Source organism: Epinephelus lanceolatus, chromosome 15 (genome assembly GCF_041903045.1).
Source record: "Epinephelus lanceolatus isolate andai-2023 chromosome 15, ASM4190304v1, whole genome shotgun sequence".
Taxonomy (NCBI): domain Eukaryota; kingdom Metazoa; phylum Chordata; class Actinopteri; order Perciformes; family Serranidae; genus Epinephelus; species Epinephelus lanceolatus.
In genome coordinates this window covers 26,869,187-26,888,221 of record NC_135748.1, presented here as the reverse complement: position 1 = coordinate 26,888,221, position 19,035 = coordinate 26,869,187, and the positions used below count along the sequence as shown (strand labels likewise).

At 42.2% G+C, this 19,035-nt stretch overlaps 2 protein-coding genes across 3 annotated transcripts; both read right to left on the bottom strand.

Moving 5' to 3' along the window:
* Positions 1–2,347: 2,347 nt before the first annotated feature.
* On the bottom strand, positions 2,348–13,050 carry LOC117267532 (B2 bradykinin receptor-like). Of its 2 annotated transcripts, none has more exons than XM_033643494.2 (4): positions 12,939–13,050; positions 8,578–8,689; positions 4,328–5,349; positions 2,348–4,211 (listed from the first exon to the last, which is right to left on the bottom strand). In XM_033643494.2, the coding sequence occupies exons 2-4, from the start codon at positions 8,595–8,597 to the stop codon at positions 4,009–4,011; spliced, it is 1,245 nt and encodes a 414-aa protein (XP_033499385.1). In that variant the 5' UTR covers positions 8,598–8,689; positions 12,939–13,050; the 3' UTR covers positions 2,348–4,008. The 2 variants fall into 2 exon arrangements, with proteins under 2 accessions (XP_033499385.1, XP_078031222.1); XM_078175096.1 differs by lacking the exon at positions 12,939–13,050 and adding an exon at positions 5,697–5,985 and having other exon boundaries at positions 8,578–8,691.
* A 3,379-nt stretch (positions 13,051–16,429) lies between these two features.
* On the bottom strand, positions 16,430–19,027 carry bdkrb1 (bradykinin receptor B1). The gene is made up of 2 exons (XM_033643569.2): positions 18,909–19,027; positions 16,430–18,274 (listed from the first exon to the last, which is right to left on the bottom strand). Exon 2 carries the CDS (start codon positions 18,269–18,271, stop codon positions 17,186–17,188), a length of 1,086 nt encoding a protein of 361 aa, XP_033499460.1. The 5' UTR covers positions 18,272–18,274; positions 18,909–19,027; the 3' UTR covers positions 16,430–17,185.
* Between the last annotated feature and the right edge of the window lie 8 nt (positions 19,028–19,035).

The following is a 19,035-nucleotide window of genomic DNA, read 5'->3' as shown; positions in this document are numbered from 1 at the left end:
CACCTAGTCTCATGGAGCTCCCAGCTCCCCTGGATTGAGTACGCCCATAACTCCCTCACCAGTTCGGCCACAGGTATGTCTCCATTCATGTGTTGCCTGGGCTACCAACCCCCCCTCTTCCCAGAACAGGAGGCTGCAGTGGCGGTCCCGTCGGTTCTGGAACATCTCCGGAGGGTGAAAGAGGTGTGAAGGTCCGTCAGGGCAGCGCTCACCCGTTCCGCGGAGAGAAACAAGCGTCTTGCTGACGCCCACCGTTCCTCCGCCCCTGCCTACCGTCCCGGCCAGATGGTGTGGTTGTCGTCACGTGATCTCCCCCTGGATGTCGAGTCACGTAAGCTCTCCCCTCGCTTTGTTGGCCCCTTTGAGATTTTGAAAGTGATTAACCCCTCTGTTGTCAAGCTCAGACTGCCGGATTCCATGAAGATCCATCCTTCGTTCCATGTTTCCCTGCTGAAGCCTGTCAGCTCCAGTGAGCTCAGCCCTCCGACCGTCGCCCCGCCTCCCCCCCGGCTCATTGATGGCCATCCCGCCTTCATGGTGTCTCGGATCCTGGATGTTCGCCCGCGGGGACGGGGGTTCCAGTTTCTGGTGGACTGGGAGGGGTACGGTCCTGAGGAACGGTCATGGATCTCACGGGGCCTGATTCTGGATGATTCTCTGCTCCGGGAGTTCTACGCGGCTCATCCGGACAAGCCTGGGAGAACGCCAGGAGGCGTTCGTTGAGGGGGGGGGGGGGTTTGTATTTGCTGCTTTTATTTTGATAGTATGTTCCGGTTGTGTATGTGTTGTTTGGGTAACTTTACTTTTGTTCCTCCGGAGGCACCCTTCCCCCCTGCTGCGTCGAGGAGTGATTGGACTCACCTGTTTCTGCTTTGCCAATCAAGCCGCCTACTTTAAGCCTGCTGAGACACTCCTCGACGCCAGAGTATACAGAGAACTTCCGTGGTATTAGCTTGGCTCCCGTTTGGTAACATTGTGAACTTTCTCTTGTGCATTTTGATGAGTTTTTGTAACCGTGTCTCTCCTCCGTCTTTTCCAGTGCCTCCCGTGCCCTCACAGCCCAGCACTCTCTGGACGTCTTTTGTGTTTTTTGAAGGACTCTTGCAATTTTGATTTTTTGTGGATTCACCCGCCCCTTTGTTAAATAAATCATTGTTATAACCGGCTCCGTTTCCGCTCCTGGGTTCCCTTTCTGCACCTCACGTCACATGAATAAGATTAACAATGATGTCTACATCTGTTTTAAGGTAAGACAACATCGTGTTTGAGGCAACATATTGTCACTTTGCTGGAAAGAAATATAAAGTTATCTTTAACATTTCTAGCTAACGTTAGCTGACGTTAGCCTCATGTTAGCTCCTAGCTGCGTTGTTCATCATGTCACCTTGTTTGCTGGGAGTTCATTTGCCTGTTTTGTTCTAGTTTTGTACTTTGGTGATCCAACATCATTGTTAGCTGTTGTCCAAAGGGCTCTAGTTAAGCTAACGTTAACTTCTGGAGCTTAGCTTCATTAATTTATCTGTAATAATTGCAGAGATAACGAAGGATGGCAAACGTTATGCTGAATGACCCAGTGTAAATACTGTAGCACCAAACTAATGGAGAGACACTCTTGGTAAAGATGGTAAAAAGGCTGTTATCCTTTTCTCATATTCTGAGCCAAAAACCTGAACTTCAGTGGCACTTTATCTTGCTGTCTTTGATGGCGACAGCAATGAGATGCGGTTCACATTAAGCGTACACTGTGACCTGTACATTTTGGCTTGTAATTTAAGCTTTTCATCAACCTCCTCAACACTAAAATGATGAATGTATCCCTCCAATGCGTAGTTTAGGCCCTTTTGGTTACTTTTCAATGACATCTGATCGTTATGTCCCCAAAAATCATCAGTTGCCTCCTGCGAAATGCCGTGTACTGTGACACCTGCCATAGCGCCGGTCACTGAATGTTGATAGTTTGTCCGAGTGAGTAGAGGGGGGCGTGGCTTAGCCATAAGTCAATTCTCTTTTTTTATGTTTTGACAACTCAGTAGTTAACATGGTTGGGTGTAGGACCAAGTCCCCCTTAGTAAGGGATAGGAAATACCTTCATTTACCACAAACACAGTTAGAAATGCTGTGACGTGTTGTTAAAAAATGCCCGCTTTGATTTTTATTAGTCTTGAACTGTGATCTGGAGCTGTGTGTTGCACTCCTCCTTCCTCCCTCTCCTGATGAGAATCTCAGCTCATGTTCATGTCCATGTATTCTGAACTACGTCACTTTCGAAAAATCGATATGGTACATATAACATGTACAGATGGAACATATTAGTGGTTTGCAGACTGAAGAAAAAAACAGAAGAGCATGTCTTTATACACTCACATAGGTGCATGTTTATTCATAAGTCAGCAAAGGATTAAGTCTTTCCATTTATGCCTCTCCAGGTGTTGCATTAAACTGATGATGCAAATAGTTTCACAATTGATACACAGAGGCCGTTTCATGAGCAGTGACGTTTGCTCACACTGTAAAGAAATAACAACATGACTAAACTAACATGCTGCTGTGACTTTGAACAGAAAACAAACAGTACAAAGCAACAGACTGTACAAGCATGCAAATAGGCGCAGTGTGTAGGTGGCGACTCTTACATTAGCTCTCTAGAGTCAGGGAAAGGATACATGAGTTACAGTGTGAGAAACAGAAGGGAGAATACATGGCTATAAATATGTTCGTTTGGTGTTTAACATAGAAACATCACAAGACAGTGAGAGTATAACAGTACAGAAACACACATTCACAGACATACACCCAACACAAACAGCTTACCATAAAGGTGTCATTGTAACGTTTTAAAGCGTTGCTTCTCCACAGAGACACAAAGTCTTTTCCCATCTCTTTTGTACATTACTTCCATTGTCTTAGCTTGTGCCGATTACATCAAACACAATCTGGTAATGCTGTTAAATCATGTAGCAGTGCTATTATTGTGTTAAGTCTAAAAGCATTTCTAATGAAACAGCATTTAGTGCATCAGTGTTAGACTGGCATGTACAGTAAACTGAGTCTCATATCCTAAAATGAAAGATTCACATCTCATCCCTTGCAATAAATGACCACAGCCTTGACTTCCTCTGGTCTGCTGATGTTAGTGGACACAACAGAGCGTCAACTTTCCTTCTGAAGTGTTGCACGGAGAAGACATGGGTTCATGGCACTGTTTAGAAAGGCCTAATACACTCAGGAATAAGAGGTCGGGTTTAAGTGCAAGTACATCAGTTCTCACTTCCATCTTGTCAAACACAGATGCTTGGTCAGCGGCCTGTCACGTCAATATATGATGTGACAAGTACCCCTCCTGCATCAATTTTGGACTCTCAGGGATGTCGATTTATGCTTGTTACATGCATTGTCTCTTTTCACAGTAAATGTGAAATTTCTGCTCTGCTCATTAAATGCATACGGTCTTTTCGTAATAAACTTACAAAGCAGGTAAAAAAAATGTTTTGGGGTTTACACAGGACACAAACGACGGACTCCTGTGTAAAAGTCTGGAGTATGCTTGACCCATCCTCCACTCCCTTTCACCAAATGACTTTCTTGCTATTTGTACTGCGGTAGTTACCCGGAGTGTCAACAAATGCTGCTGCCTGGGACATCTCATACCACTCCTTAAGTGTGCCTTTGTGTGTCAGTGTCTAACTCCAGTGGGCCACTGACCAAGTGTCCGTATTTGATGAAATAGGAGTGAGAACATCACGGAGTGCAATAAAAATAGGCCGGGAACAGATCAAACAAAGTGTAGATGGCAAACACCAGAACACCACCCTCACTCCTCTTAGCTAAAGCCCAGAGTTATAATTCACTCGCAGCAAACAATCGGGAGGGAGTTCAAACAATGTTTTTCTCACGTGGGCGGCACGGTGGTGCAGTGGTTAGCATTGTTGTCTCACAGTAGGAGGATTCCTGGGTCGAACCCAGGGTGGGGGGGTTCAATCCCAGGGGAGTTTGCATGTTCTCCCCGTGTCAGCGTGGGTTTTCTCCCGGTTCGCTGGGTTCCTCCCACAGTCCAAACACATTCACGACTCTAAACTTCCCATGCGTGAATGAGAGCTTGAATGGTTGGTTGTCTCTATTTGTCAGCCCTGTGATAGCCTGGCGACCTGTCCAGGCTGTATCCCGCCTCTTGCCCATGTCAGCTGGAATAGGCTCCAGCACCCCCGCGACCCCTAACAGGATAAGCGGTTATGGAAAATGAATGAATGAATGAATGAATTTCTGAGAAAGTAACAAACTATTTTATCATGCAAAACTGTTAAAAAAAAACCTTGCTAGATTTGCTCACTTTTAACACTTCTCGTCAGGTTTGAGCGTGTGTAGGAGGTTGACCTGTCAAAGCTCTGTCTCTTGAAGAGTTCCCTAACTTTTTTCTGGAAGTTTTTTCCTACAATGACGTAGAGAATGGGGTTGAGAACACTGTTGAAGAAGGCAAAGTACATGAAGACATGGCTGCAGGTGTTTACGATGGTGAGGACGTCACATGTCAGTAGCTCAAGTATTATTAGTGCATTTGGTATCTTAATCAGGTGGTATGGCACCCAGCAGATCATAAATGCCAGGAGGACTGCCAGCACCAGAGTAGTGGCCTTATGTTCTGTCTGCCTGGTGTTTAACGCATCAATTGACCGGTTCTGCAGGGCTTTAATAATCTTGAAAGTGCAGTACGAAATAATTGAAACAGGGATGATGAAGCCAAACATCATCAGCATCCCATCAAACGTAAGCTGTACATGGGTATTTGGGTAATTAAGATAGCATGGAGTAGAATTTATGTGAGGGAAATATTTTACATCCCTGTAGACAAGTGTGGGGACACCCATGAGCAGGCCAAAACCCCACACCAGCATACAGGCCAGTTTGGCGCATATTGGCCTACGCATTTGTTCATGGGACAGCGGGTGCACCAGTGCTAAAAAACGATCTATGCTAATCAGAACAAGGAAGTAGATGCTGCAGTAAGCGTTCATGTTGATGGAAAGGGTGACCAGTGTACACAGGGGAGTAGGAAATGGCCAGTTGAATTTTTTGGCTGCATACACAGCCCAGAAGGGTAAACAAGTCATCAGGACAAGGTCAGCAATGGCCATGTTGCTCAAGTAGATCTCAGCCACGGTGCAGGCCTTCTTGTGGAAGCAGAAAACCATCAGGACAAACGCATTCAACACCATTCCCAGCACACTGACGAGCAGGATGTACACTGGCAGCACAGTGTAGTGCCATTCCGCGGATTCTGCGCCAGGACAATCAGGGCCATGCGTGTTGTTTAGATCTCCAGATAAAGCCACAGTGGTGAAGTTAGCAGGGATGCTGTGGAGGAGGAAGGCAAACAAGACAGCAGATTAAAACAAAGACAATTTGAAGGTAACTTTGACATTTTCTTTTCATAGTGTGAAATACAGAGAGACACTAAGTTAATGCTGTCAACTGTTAAAGCTACAGTTGGTAACTTTTAAAGGAGCTATATGTAAGAAATCTAAAGCAAATAGTCGTAAAATCCTCCTAATATGTCACAGAGACTAAGGAATAATGTTCATATAACATACTGATCTCACCGACAGCAATAGTACGGCCAGAATATTTGCATCTAAAAAATTTTTTTAAGGTCCGCAAATCATGTTTATGTTTTGAATTTGTGTTTTGGCCTGGCCACCCACCGCTGTCTACCAGTCACGCAGTCAGTAGAGTCTCAGCATCAGTTACAGTTACGACTGAGCTACAGCAGCACGGCAAGCAGCATTAGCAGTGTCCCAGTACATAGCATTAGCAGCCGGCTTCTCCTTAGCTGTATCCCGGCAGCAGCGTTAGCAGCAGAGAAGCCAGACTTGCTTGAACGGTCTGCTGGAAAACCGAAGATCAAGGACACGGCGATGCGGCCCTGCCACGGCAGCCGCCCATGGGCAACCAAATCAGTCTCCAGCATGCTGCTGTCCAGCAACCTCGAATCTGTAGGGGAGGGGGGGGGGGGGCGGACAAGACTCGCGGCAGTATTTTGAATTTGAGTGCAGTAACCGTTTTGGCCACATTCTTACATACAGTGCCTTTAACTGAAAATAGCTGTCACTATATTCTGAAAGAAGTACATTAAACAGTCAAATATGACTGAATATTCTGTTACTGTTTTGCTTAAATCTCAACTCGTGTTTTCAGAAACATTTTAGTGCACTGTTTAGCTGTGAAATGAGAAAGCTGGTCCAGCTATTGGGCGGTGCTTGGTGTTTTGTTTAATTGTATCAGACAGAATCTTGATTAATATTTGATCAGCGCTGCCTGACATGATTGACAGCTTCGTTAGAGACGCATCGGCTCTGATTGGCTGTTTTTTTTTTTTTGTTCAGGTGCGGTAAGGCCATTAGAAGTGCATGCTGCATGTCAATAGAGTTGGCAGAGGAATATGATTATCTGCCTCATTTAGTGCTGTGTATACGAACAGTTTCAGGATATATAAAGTTTATTTTTGAAAAGTTATCAGCTACAGCTTTATATATTGAACACTGAGTGACATTGGATGTTTAAACAGTTCCCAGAGAAATTGATTGCGCATGAAAATAAGGGTGGGAGCATTTAGACCCTATATGAGGCAGATTTACAGTAATCTTTCTGGCACACCACTGTGATAACTCCTCAAATAAGACAGCTACAGTCAGGTTTGATGAGTTACTATAAAACAAAGTATAGCTGAGACATTAGCGTGGTGTTTTATAGACGATTGTCTTCAGTTTTATGTTTTTCTTTTAAATAATAAAGACCAATAGAGCTAACTTTTAAAATAAAGCTTAAGGTTATGTTACCTATATTTTATAATCAAAGTAATCCTGTTTTTGCAGAATACAATTTCATATTTGTGTAAGCCCAAGCAAGAGGATCATCGAATAATAAATAATTCTTTTTTAAGTGCCTTATGACGTGAAGTGCTTACAAATCATTTTCAAACATTTGTCAAGGATTAATAAATAATTTCTCTGATAATGGCCTGTTTTGTGAGCCAGCACCACTCTTGACAAAATGATAAAGACCGAGAAAATAAACCATGCAGAGGGTGGGGTGTTTGCTGACATGAGACACTGAGACTGCCATTGTGCCATGAATAATTGAAATTAGTATGATCGTTTTTTTTATAAGATTCACACTACGTCAGGGGCTGAACATGCCAAAAAAAATCATGTTTAAAAAAAAAATCATGTTCATATATAGATATAGATATAAATATAAAGATATAGATACATCCTTGACAATGAGCAATGAAAGATGACACCCACTGTGATTTCCTGATAGTTTTGTGGGTAAAGCTGCTGAACCAGCAACATCCATGGCAGTGTTTCCTGCACCCATCTGGTCAGGTTCCCCTTTTTGAATGGATAAACTACTGCAGTGAAAGTACCCTAAACCATAAACATGCAGTTTGGAATATTTTTGACAACATTTGCATATGACGAGCTGCATTCATGACAGTACATGTCATTAAATGCAATATGTGTACAGCAAAACACACTCACGAAGAGCCCTGTTTCTATAGTGTTATTTTAAAACAGTAAGAGCAGTCGTAGGAAAGACTCTTTATTTGTCTTTCTTTTCCCCCAACTTGTGTGCATATACTACAGTTGAACTTTTCCTTGTGTATTATTATCAGAGGTGGACGTCCTCAGATTTTGTATTTAAGTAAGAATAACAATAAGACAGCGTATAAATGCTGTTACAAGCAAAACTCATGCATTCAATTTTTTACTTAAGTAAAAGTACAAAAGCACTGGCAATAAAAAATATACGTAAAGAACCAAAAGTAAAGCACTCATTGTGCAGAATAGCCAGTTTCAGAAGACATATATATATTCTTTTTAGATTCTACTTTTTAATGTATTAATGTACATCACTTAAATGTTGAAGCTGGTAAATGTGAGACAGATCTCAACTATGTTATGTACAGTTGAAATGTATATAAATGTATGTATTTGCTGTGTAGCTTATTAGGTTTTATCTATATATTGTTATATATATAGTGTTGTGGTATTATTATTATGTATTTGCTAAGTAACTCAAGTTAACAAGTAGTCAAGTAAAGTGCCTCAAAACTGAACCTAAGCACTTGAGTAAATGAGTTGCTTTCCATCACTGATTACTTTTTTTGGCACATAATAAATGCTTTCAATTTTAATGCATCAAAAATGTTCTTTAACCCTTTATGTATTGCTGTATCAGCACAGTACAAACAGTTTTGAATACTGGTAATTCCGATCTCACTGACTCACACTGGGACTGAAATTCACCAAAATCCAACACTTGACGTGTTGAGACAAGACATGTCAGAACACCAAAAGCACTTCATATAAACAGGCTGTGTCTGTGTCATGTTACATTTAACCCTATTTTAGTTTGAGATCAGTTTTATTTGTAAAGGTAAGTACATTTTAAGTGTCTGTAAACTGTCATTCACAGACAATGTTAGAAAGCACAAATTGACACTGAACATTGTTCATTGTTCAGCTGTTGACAGTTAACATCCTGACTACAGTGAATGATTGGTAAAACATGCATACATACCTTGTAGGCAGAAGAGCCATTCTTCCTGAAGAAGTCCAGATGTGAAATTCAGACACAATACACTGCTCGAGTACGTTCCTCTACTGTGCTCTGTGCCTCTGTGCCTCACTCCCTTAAAGGAGAAAGGAAATTGATTTTAAATGATGTCAGACAAAATCTCACGTGGTACGACCCCTCCTTCTTTACTCTGCCCCTCTTCTGTTTTTTCTCCCCCCATGTTCCAGCAGCAGTGGACACACAGCCTGTCACGTTTTTAAGTGGAACTCTGAGATGTTTATTTTTAGCATAATTTAAGGACAAGCTTGTTGACTGACAGACTTGACCTGAAGGTGAAAGTTTCTAAACAAAGTTGTGGGTCATCATATTTAGCATTTCTCTGTAAAAACATATTTTGTTTATGAGAAGGCATTATTCACAATTCAGTAAATATTCCCAGTAAATATTAACGAACAAGCTGTGGGAACAGGGAACGGGCTACGTGTTTAAGTGAATGAACTCATCAAGAGTGGATGGACTGTTTATATAATGTGAACCTGCAGCCTTCACTGAACAGTGTGTTCTATTTGTTACAGGAAATAGTCCTCAGCAGTGTATGAGGATTTCCTTTGTTGCATTTAACATCGCTCTTGTCAGTGCTTGCACATTTGGCACCCTTGGTAAGCTTCCCCTTGACACCCCTGTCCATCATCTGTAGGGGCGCCACAAATGGGGGAAGAAAAAAAAATCTAAATGTTAATCATCTACTATTTTTTATTAATACTATACTAGTCCATACCCATTGGTAGCTTTGTCACCTTCTACCTATGCCAGTCCTCAATGCCTATGTGCAGTTTCACATAGATTGACCATGTCAGTGAGTAGAAAAACGTGGGACAGACAGAATGACTGACTGACAGTTTCCGTGATTATGTACAGCATACCATGACTTAGTCATACCAAAATTACAAAGAAAAAAAAAAACATTGGGCCACAGGGGGAGCCACAGCAATCGGTCGCATTTTAGCCATTTTTAAGCATTTTTCTGTTGTTATAGCGCCACCCAGTTGCCAATTAGAGTTAAATTTCTACAGTCACCTTGAGGCGTCCTGTTCTACATATCTACCAAGTTTAGTAAAAATCGATATGGAGGTTAGGCCTAGATAACAAATAAGCTCTCTAGCGCCCCCATTTTGTTTGATGGGGTCAATAATGGAGGGGTCACCTCAGATTATGTGTGGTCATATGCCTACAAAGTTGCGTGGTGATCGGTGAAACCCTTGAGATGTTCTACACCTTTATGTGATGAGCCACGCCCTCCACAATATTCATTGCCTTATAGAAGCTCAGTTTTAGTAAGTTTTCCAACTTTTGCCAAGAGGGAACTTTAGATATTGGTCCCTAGATTATGTTCACTGAGTTTCATGCAGATCGGTCAAACTTCCTATGAAGAGATTAATTTTAAGTGTTTTTCAAAAAATTCAAAATGGCGGAATCTATATAACCGGAAGTTATGGGTTCAGGAGGCAAATTTGTTCCTCATGACGAGAGGCATCTCTGTGCAAAGTTTCATGTCTCTACGACATACCCATTCAAAGTTTGCAATTTCAATCGGTTGCTATAGCACCCTCCTTTGGCCAACTGATGTAATATTGCTTCATTTGCATCCTCCCATGACCCTCTACCACTGTTCCAAATTTCACATGGATTGACCAAGTCAGTGAGGAGAAAAACGTGGAACAGACACACAGACAGATACACCCACAGACAGAGTTTTCGTCATATAGTGAGATTATATAGGGCCCTAACAACATAACTACATAGCAAAGCCTCATGAGGCCTTTTTTCCTGCCGCCCAGTGGCCTCGCTCCCCAGCTCATTACACTTTACCTGTGGCCTGTACTAGGAAGCAGGATTTGGAGTTAGCGAGGTAACTTCAGGGTTAACTCTGGGTTTTCAGTACTATGAAGCTGGTTCTCTTTTTATCGGGATAAATCACTGTGGCAACTTATGCTGAAAAGCTAACCTGCTCCGGAGCAGGTTAACTTCAGAGTATCGGATCACAGCCTGTCAACACCCTGACCTCTGACCAATCAGATCACTTAAGAAAAAAGTATCCACAGACAAATGTTCAGAGTCTCAAGTAAAAAAAGAGGAGCCTATGTATTATTTTAGGTCAGAATATTTCATTGTTCCAGGGCTCTATTTCCACTGTTTTTTTTTTTAGACAGAGCTTCTAACAAACACAGAGAAACATTAAACACATGATTTTAGCTGGATTTTAACTTCTGCAAAGCTTAATTTAGTCCACATTTTACACTCTGGTTCCATCACTGCAGCTCAAAATAACAAGACACCCGTGTCATGAGGACTAGCAAAAAAGATGATAGTTTATGAATAATCCACACACTGTTAAATGACTCCTGTAACCATAAATGCAACATTTGGGTCAGATGAATCTCATCAGTCATTAACTAGGCTACCTTTCCACTCTTTACTTCGATAGCAGAAACAGTCTGGCAACACTTAAGTGTTTTATGTGACATATTCAGAGTAGTTTTGTCATCATCCAACTTAATAGCAAAAAATATTCTGTACTAATGTCACCAACAGTATAGCCTACATCCACACCAATGACATTCTATTGTCTTGTAGTTGCAGATAGTTTCGGTACCATTTCATGTCATATGAAGCAGCCTACCTCATTCATTAATTAACACCCACCCCCTCTTCCACATGAGCGCGCTGGTGGCTGGATAGGAAAACCCATTGTTGATTGAACTTGTTGATAACAAGCTTCGTCATAACGGTTATCCAGACAGCCAGTGTTAGGGTTAGTCAAGCCAGATAATGAAAAGATAACCCAAGTAAGTTGAACTGGCTTCGTTGTACAGGCCTCTGCTCTCTCTGGGGGAGATGAGTGACTTATCCGACGTCATGTGAACCCTGAAACGCGCTGTATTGTTATCATTACCAAATGTGGTAGGGCTGCCACTTCCACTGTTATCATTATTAGATTTTTTTGTAGTTATTACAAACAAAAACAAAAGCTAATGTGAAAATGACAAAAATAAACAACTCAGCTAGTTTCTTCTTCTTCCTGTTCTCCGTACTGTGGCCCAGAGTGGTTTTGCCTTTTAATTTTCTCTTACTGTTATGCTGTGCTCACACTTAAGCCCTGTTTCCATCAAACACTTTTAGTAAAGTACGTTTGTAACCAAAAGTAACCCATCAGACATGGTACCTAGACATTAGGTCCGCTTAGCATTTCCACTGCAAACAGTACTCTTAAATGTGGGCAGAGTTGTTTACACTCGCTGCTTCGTCAAACACCTGCTTTATTTCCTTATCACCAGCAAGAGTGACCATCTGCTACTGACCAATCAACAGACTGCAGTGTTCACAGCATCACCTTTTGGCACCAGATCTGTGTGCTAGGTACCCCAACAGAGGGGGGACCAAAAATGGGGACGGTATGGAACAGTTCCATTGGTACCATTCACAACTTTTCACAGCGGAAATGGAAAAAAAGCGTACCAAACTGAACTGAACTGAACTGTACTGTACAGCTCGGTTGAAACAACGCTTAAGTGCGCCAACAAACCAGCGTGACCAGCTACATTATCACAGCTGCTGAAGTGTTGCCCAGCAGCTTTTTAATGTAGCTACGTCTTCACAAGCTTGTGTGTGTTGGCTACTTGCAAAAAAGCACCTCGACAGAATGTCATCCAAAAAACAAACAAAAAACAAAGTTTAACATCACATTTCATCACCCCATTGCATGTGCACTGCAATACACAGTTAACTTAGCATAAGCCAACTAAACAAAATAACACAGCACCACACCTAGAATCAAAAACGTGAATGTTTCATGCTTCAGCGTGTCCCTGGAGTGCTGAAAAAAGTTGAGGGTGGCTCAGCTTTTGATTGCAGCGTGTCACACCCGTCTGCAGGAACAAGTTCTGGGCATCAGTTTGAAGCTTCATGTCACCTGCTTCTACTGAGAACGACTGCTGTGTTGTTCATAGTGCAACACTGTGCTAACACTACCCTATGGCTGTCCGGTCACTGTACAAACAGCCAGTGTGCAGTTTATGACAGTCTAACATTTCATAGAACACATCGGCAGAAAATACATTTGCAACCCCTGATTCTCAGCTGTTGTGTTGAGTTGTGCAATCTTATTTAATCAGGGCAGATTATCGTCTTAACTCCTGTTAGTCACAGTAAATATTATCACAACTTGGCACACAGACATTAAACCATGACATACCTAAGCCACTTGAACTACCACAGCTGTTATATGCAAGTGCAAATATGCAGCTTTCCTATAAATTTCTTATCTGTCTTCACATATTACACTTAAAAGGCGCTGCGTGTCTTACCTGGGATCTCAGTGTGTCTCAACAAGAGGTGAAGGTACAGACGCCTCTCATACCCTTATTTCACCTTGGAACCTCCCACTGATACAACACTTTCTTATGTATCATTCCATAATCCACTAGATCTCCTGGGTCTTAAAGTCCCACCCATTACATGCAGAACGTATTATTACTGGTATCATGTTTCAAGCTTTCTTCAGTATCAGAGTTATATAATCATAGTTGTCTGTACATATATTGCTGACAGCATGTGCTAATAGCCTAAAGGCATTTTTGCAGGTACAAATTTCCATACTGTAAACAAATAAAGGCTTAAAAACTGGTTCTTCTTCTGGTCTACTTTTTTAAGTTTTACCTTTTTCTTTTGTCATACTGGCACCCAAACAAGCCTGTGTGTTTGTGTCAGATTTCATTTAAGTTTTACATTGAGCTCTTTATAAAGGACCATTGTTTGCACACACCCATTTCCCCGTCTGCCTCCTCCTTCTCATAAATCTAACTGTGCTGCAAGGGGGCAAATGCCAGACAGAAATGGTGAGGTGTGGCATTTGGCAAAATCCAGTTGCAGTTACTCTGCGCTGACAAAACAAATGCACACATTCACACAAATGAGACAACTGTCATCATTCATGGAAATCTTACTGCATTATCCTGAGCGGAGGAAAAGACAGAGGGTTATTATTATTTTTTGCCTGAACAGAACACGTGCAGCACAAAACAAAGACCCTCCCTCTGCAAAATACACTTGACTCCTCTCCAAGACTCTGGTATGAGAGGCGTAGCAAGCGAGGGAAATGGGATGATCAAAGCCATGCATGGACAAAAACTAGATTAACCAGGCACGAATAAAGCTGCACAGTAATTAGCTGTGATTGCTATTAGATTGGGATAAATAGGCCTTTGGTAGATAGAGGTTAAGTTGAAATGTGCAACAACAGATCAAGTGGCTGAAGAATCAAAATGAATACCATATGATTTATTTCTTTTACTACTGCTAAAAGTTGAACCTCAATCTTTTCAAGTGAAAAACTTTGTAAGACATTTTAATGATACAGTTGGAATGGCAGCATACGTTAGCATACTAAAGCTAGCATGCTAATTTCTCAAAGTATAGCTAAAGCTTACAAAAATTGGTTTATTACTTTTGTAAGTAACCAGTTATTCATTCATTCACTCATTTTCCATAACCACTTATCCTGTTGAGTGTCGCAGGGGGGCTGGACCCTATCCCAGCTGACATTGGGCGAGAGGTGGGGAACACCCTGGACAGGTCACCAGACTATCACAGGGCTGACACATAGAGACAGACAACCATTCACACTCACATTCACACCTACAGCCAACTTAAGCTCCTTTTACACTGCCAGATTTTCCGCGAATGTTGGGCCATTTTGCCAGTAAACTGTGAGCGTTTAGACACACAGAGCCGGATTGGCGAGTTGATCCAAGGCGCCCAATTTTCCGCCTCGTAGGGTAGTCATATTGGTGGAACCCTTTTAATTTAAAAAGACTGAGGTGGCCTTCCGCAACGGGAGGGGCTGTTGAAGACTTGTGGGAGGAGCTGTTGATGAGGCCACACGTGCGACCCATTGGCGGTGGACTAACAGGAAACAGCTGATAACAGGAATTAGCGAGTAGCTAGTAGCAAGAGGGAAACGCAAATCTGACAGACACTGTAAAGATGAGCAACTGGGGAGACAAGGAATTGCGCGCCCTCCTTGTCCTCGCAAACGAAGAGGCCATTAACCGTCAAATGACGGGAACGGTGAAGGACGGGCTAATTTATGAGAGAATCGCTGAAGGACTGACCAGCCGCGGCTTCCCTCCCACGTCACTGTTTACGTCACACGCTGAGCTACACGTTTTGTTACTTGATCACGCCCCCCATTGCCCCGAAAAAGGCACATTTTATATGAACAAAAGTAGGTAGGCGGCATTTTGCCCCACTCCCCGATTTTGTTTATATACTGCCAATGCTGAAAGAAGACTGATTGGGCTTTCCTGCAAATTTGCACAATTCCTGTTTAAAAAGGGCTTTAGAGTCACCAGTGAACCTAACCTGCATCTCTTTGGACTGTGGGAGGAAGCTGGAGTACCCTGAGACATGGGGAGAACATGCAAACTCCCCACAGAAGGCCCCCCCCACCCAAGGTTCGAACCAGGAACCCTCTTGCTGTTGCATGGTGGTGCTCTATGAAAAGTCAGATGATCACCAAAATCATCAGGATTCTTTAAATGAAGGACTAATATGGCTGCAGTAAATCAGAGGAGACGGTTGTCAGCTGACTCATTGCTGCATCTGTCACACTTATTAATCTGGCACAATGTGTATGCGGTGTACACTGACATGGTGGCAAAGTTTCTCCTTACATGGTAAATATTATCCTTCATTTCAGGCGGATGTAGACAAAAAGAGGATTCTTATCTTTACTAAAACAAATGTATGCCAGCAGTTTCATCAGAAGTGTAGCCAGCAAGTGATTCAACCTTAATTTCAGTTTCTTAGAGACCTCATTATGAAATTTGCAGGCTGTGGGAGGATGTCGGCACCCTCACCGGTTAATTATCCATGGAAACTTACCATAAAATGACATGCCTGGACAGTCACAAATGTGACTATTATGACATATACGTACTTTACAAGAGAAAAGTTTTTGAAAAGGAGAACTAACAAATCAGCTTGCCAAATCTCAGGTGAAAGTCCCTACACCCATTAAAAAGCACGGCAAAGCTGCATTCATGAGCTTGATGTGCCAGTTTTACTTGATGTGCCAGTTTTACTTGATGTGCCAGTCAAAGTCACAACATAGGTTATTAAGTGTAAGATAATAGGCGTGCTAACATCAGAAACTACACGACTTGACTTTAAAAGGACAGTGCACCCCAAAATCAACAGTGTAATGCTATATATCAGTCTAGTTTTGGTGTGAGTTGGTCTGTGGATTTTCTTGAGTAACTGAGTCATGATTCCTGGAAAGAGACTGCAGAGTAAAATGTATTTTTTGGCATGCTGAGTTCAACAAGGGAGTGTCATCTACTTCCATTATATTCAAGAAAAGGCAGACACCTCTATGGCTGGTATCTCCAACATTTGGCAACTCACACTACAACAATCTAGACTGATAAAAAGCACTACATGCAAGCAGAAAAATATGTTTTTGATGCAGGGGTTGACTGTCTCTTTAAAATGAGCCTTGTTACAGTCATCTAACTGTGACTGTGACAGTCACTGTTTTGGAGCAGGGTTTGGCAATGAGCAGTCATACCACAGGTCTATCCCTGAACATGCTCCTGTGCCTGAGATGTTAAGATGTTGGTTGCATGTGGTCAGAAGCTGCTCTGTGTGGTTGATGATGGTTGCACCTGTAGCCATACCCAACAATGATGTCACTCTGTTAAAACACCCTGACGTACACCTGTGCAGTAAGGTGAGAAATGAAACCACTGAAGATTTTCAGTTGTTTAACTGCTCTTTAAAACGCACATGCGAAACCACTGAGCACATATTGTCTGATGCAAATATCTGACATGCAAACAGAACAGGAGAGCCTGCTAGATTTATACATTATAATGTTTGCAATCAAATGTGTGAAATGTACAACACAAAAGGACACTATTAACTGCAATAACCATAAGTGAATTTATCAAGTTCTATCTACTTACACCAGCTGTGACGCAGCTGTTCAGGAGGTTATGCTTCATGTCATGTCTCAGTAATGATATTTGACATTGTTTATTATAATACTTAAGGATTTCCATTGAACTGATTACACACATTATTCCAGTAATACACAGAAATAGCTTAATTCATGAGTGTTGATACTAAAGGGAATCTTGCATAACGATGTATCCAGCCCTGGATAAATATTTATTCTACACGCAAAGGTACACTGTATAAGGAAACTATGCATGTCAATGTACACAAAGTGTCTCCAGTTAGCCTGCAGAGTGTAACATGTCTTGTGAAGTTGCCTGTCTGAGACACATACACACTGTGTCTGCAGACAAAGACAAAAGTGTCTTTATGGTGACTGTAAACATAAAATCTGCTTTCATTTCTTGTACATATTACAGCCATTATCTCTAGCAATGTCCATTATTTCTGCACAGCACAGTATAAAAAATCCTTTCATAGTGCTGTTTAACAATGTAACAGCATTATTATTGTGTTAAGTCCCATGAAATGATGACTTATCCTCATATCCTGTATGCATTTCCTATATGCAGCGACGGAAATGGAGGATGTCATGTCACATCTGATCCTTTGCATTAAAAATCACCACAGTCTTAATTTGCTCCGTTCTGTTAATGTAAGTGGACACAACGGAGCGTTGAAATGTGGTCATGTCTGATCCTCTGCGTGGATGTCTAGTCCTCCTGTAGATGGCGCTAACTTTCCTCCTAAAATACTGCCCTGAGTAGACATACAGCAGTGGGTTCAGGGCGCTGTTGAGAAAGGCCAGATACGCTGAGACCTGACCTCCTATGTCGAGTGTGTGGAACCACAGCTTCTCATCCAGCACTTTAATATCACAGAGTGTGTCGAGGAAGGTAAAGATCTGGAAGGGACCCCAGCACAGTAAAAACAGTATTGTGACAGCGTACATCAGCACTGTGGCTTTTGTGTCTTTGGTGTCATTAAAAGCAATGCTGTCCTTCCTCTGACCTAAAGCTTTGATTATGTTCCCACTGCTGAAAACAATTACCAGAACAGGGAGAACAAAGCCCACCACATTCATCAACATCTGATGGGCCAACTTCCAGGAGCTCTCGTGACTGTAATCCAGTATGCAGGATGTTGTCTCAAACTCCTCGATGAACTTCACCTTTCTGTGAACAAGTATCGGCGTGCTCAGTACGACGGCTAATATCCACAGGCTAAAGCAGATCACCTTGGCATAGAGTGTCCGTCTCAGCCACCTGGCCTTCATTGGCTTCACAAGTGCGAGGTAGCGGTCAACGCTAATCATAACCAGAGTGTAGATGCTGGTGTAGAAATTAATGATGATGATGGAGTTGACCAGTTTGCAGGATGCATCGCCGTACAGCCAGTTGAAGTCGTTGATGATGTACATCGCCCAGAAGGGGAGGCCGCACAGGAGAATGAAGTCGGCCAGCGCCAGGTTGCTCAGGTAGATCTCGGCTACAGTCAGTCGATCCATGTGGATGAAGTACACCCCGAGGACGAAGCTGTTAAAGAGGAGGCCCAGCAGGGATATGGTGAAGATGTACGGGGGAATGATGGCGTGGACGAGCTCCCATTCTGCAGAAGTTGGTGACGCAGTGCTGTTTTCGGGCCACAGCGTTGCCATGGGTACAAGTGTCATGGGCTCCATGGGCTAGGAAACAAAATAATTAGACATAACTCATCGGTAAAATGCTGTTAGTTGATTTAAAATACATTAAGCTTGTTTGAAAAGTACTGCACTAGAGATTGAAAATAAACATGCAAGGTTCATAACTTTTATTTTAGACACAAAAACTACACAAAACATACGAAAATTGTAGAAATTTCTGCCACAATAATCACATGTTTATTCACAGTTAGGCAGATTTAGTGCTGAGGAAAACATGTGGCCACCATGAGCCACTGGACACAGGCCCAGGTTGAAGCACCCCATACCTTCACCTGTAAAATGTCACTCAAACTAACGTGCTGATGAAGAAGACACTCAAAATGACCACGAAGAAATGTAAAATTACTATAAAGAGACAAAAATGCACTGAAAAGAACACATAAGGCCTAATAAGACACAAAAATGACTACAAACAGACATAAAGTGACCAACTGACTTCAAATATTTGCCAAATAACTTATGAATTTGTTCTCAGGAATTATCTCAACTCACTTCCTGCCATTAAAAAGACTCAACAACTATTTCTCATCGAGCTGAATGGCACCTGTTTATATTTTCAGGGTACAAACTCTGACGTTCCAAACTAAAAATTCGACGGAAGATAAAAGCTTCTTACCGTACGTCTCCTGAAAATCTTCCTCCTCCTATGGTCAAAATGCTAATGATAAACACAAGGTTCTGGGACAGGGCTTACATGTGTACATGGAGCTCCTGGTAAGAGTACACAGCCGGTCAGAAGGGAG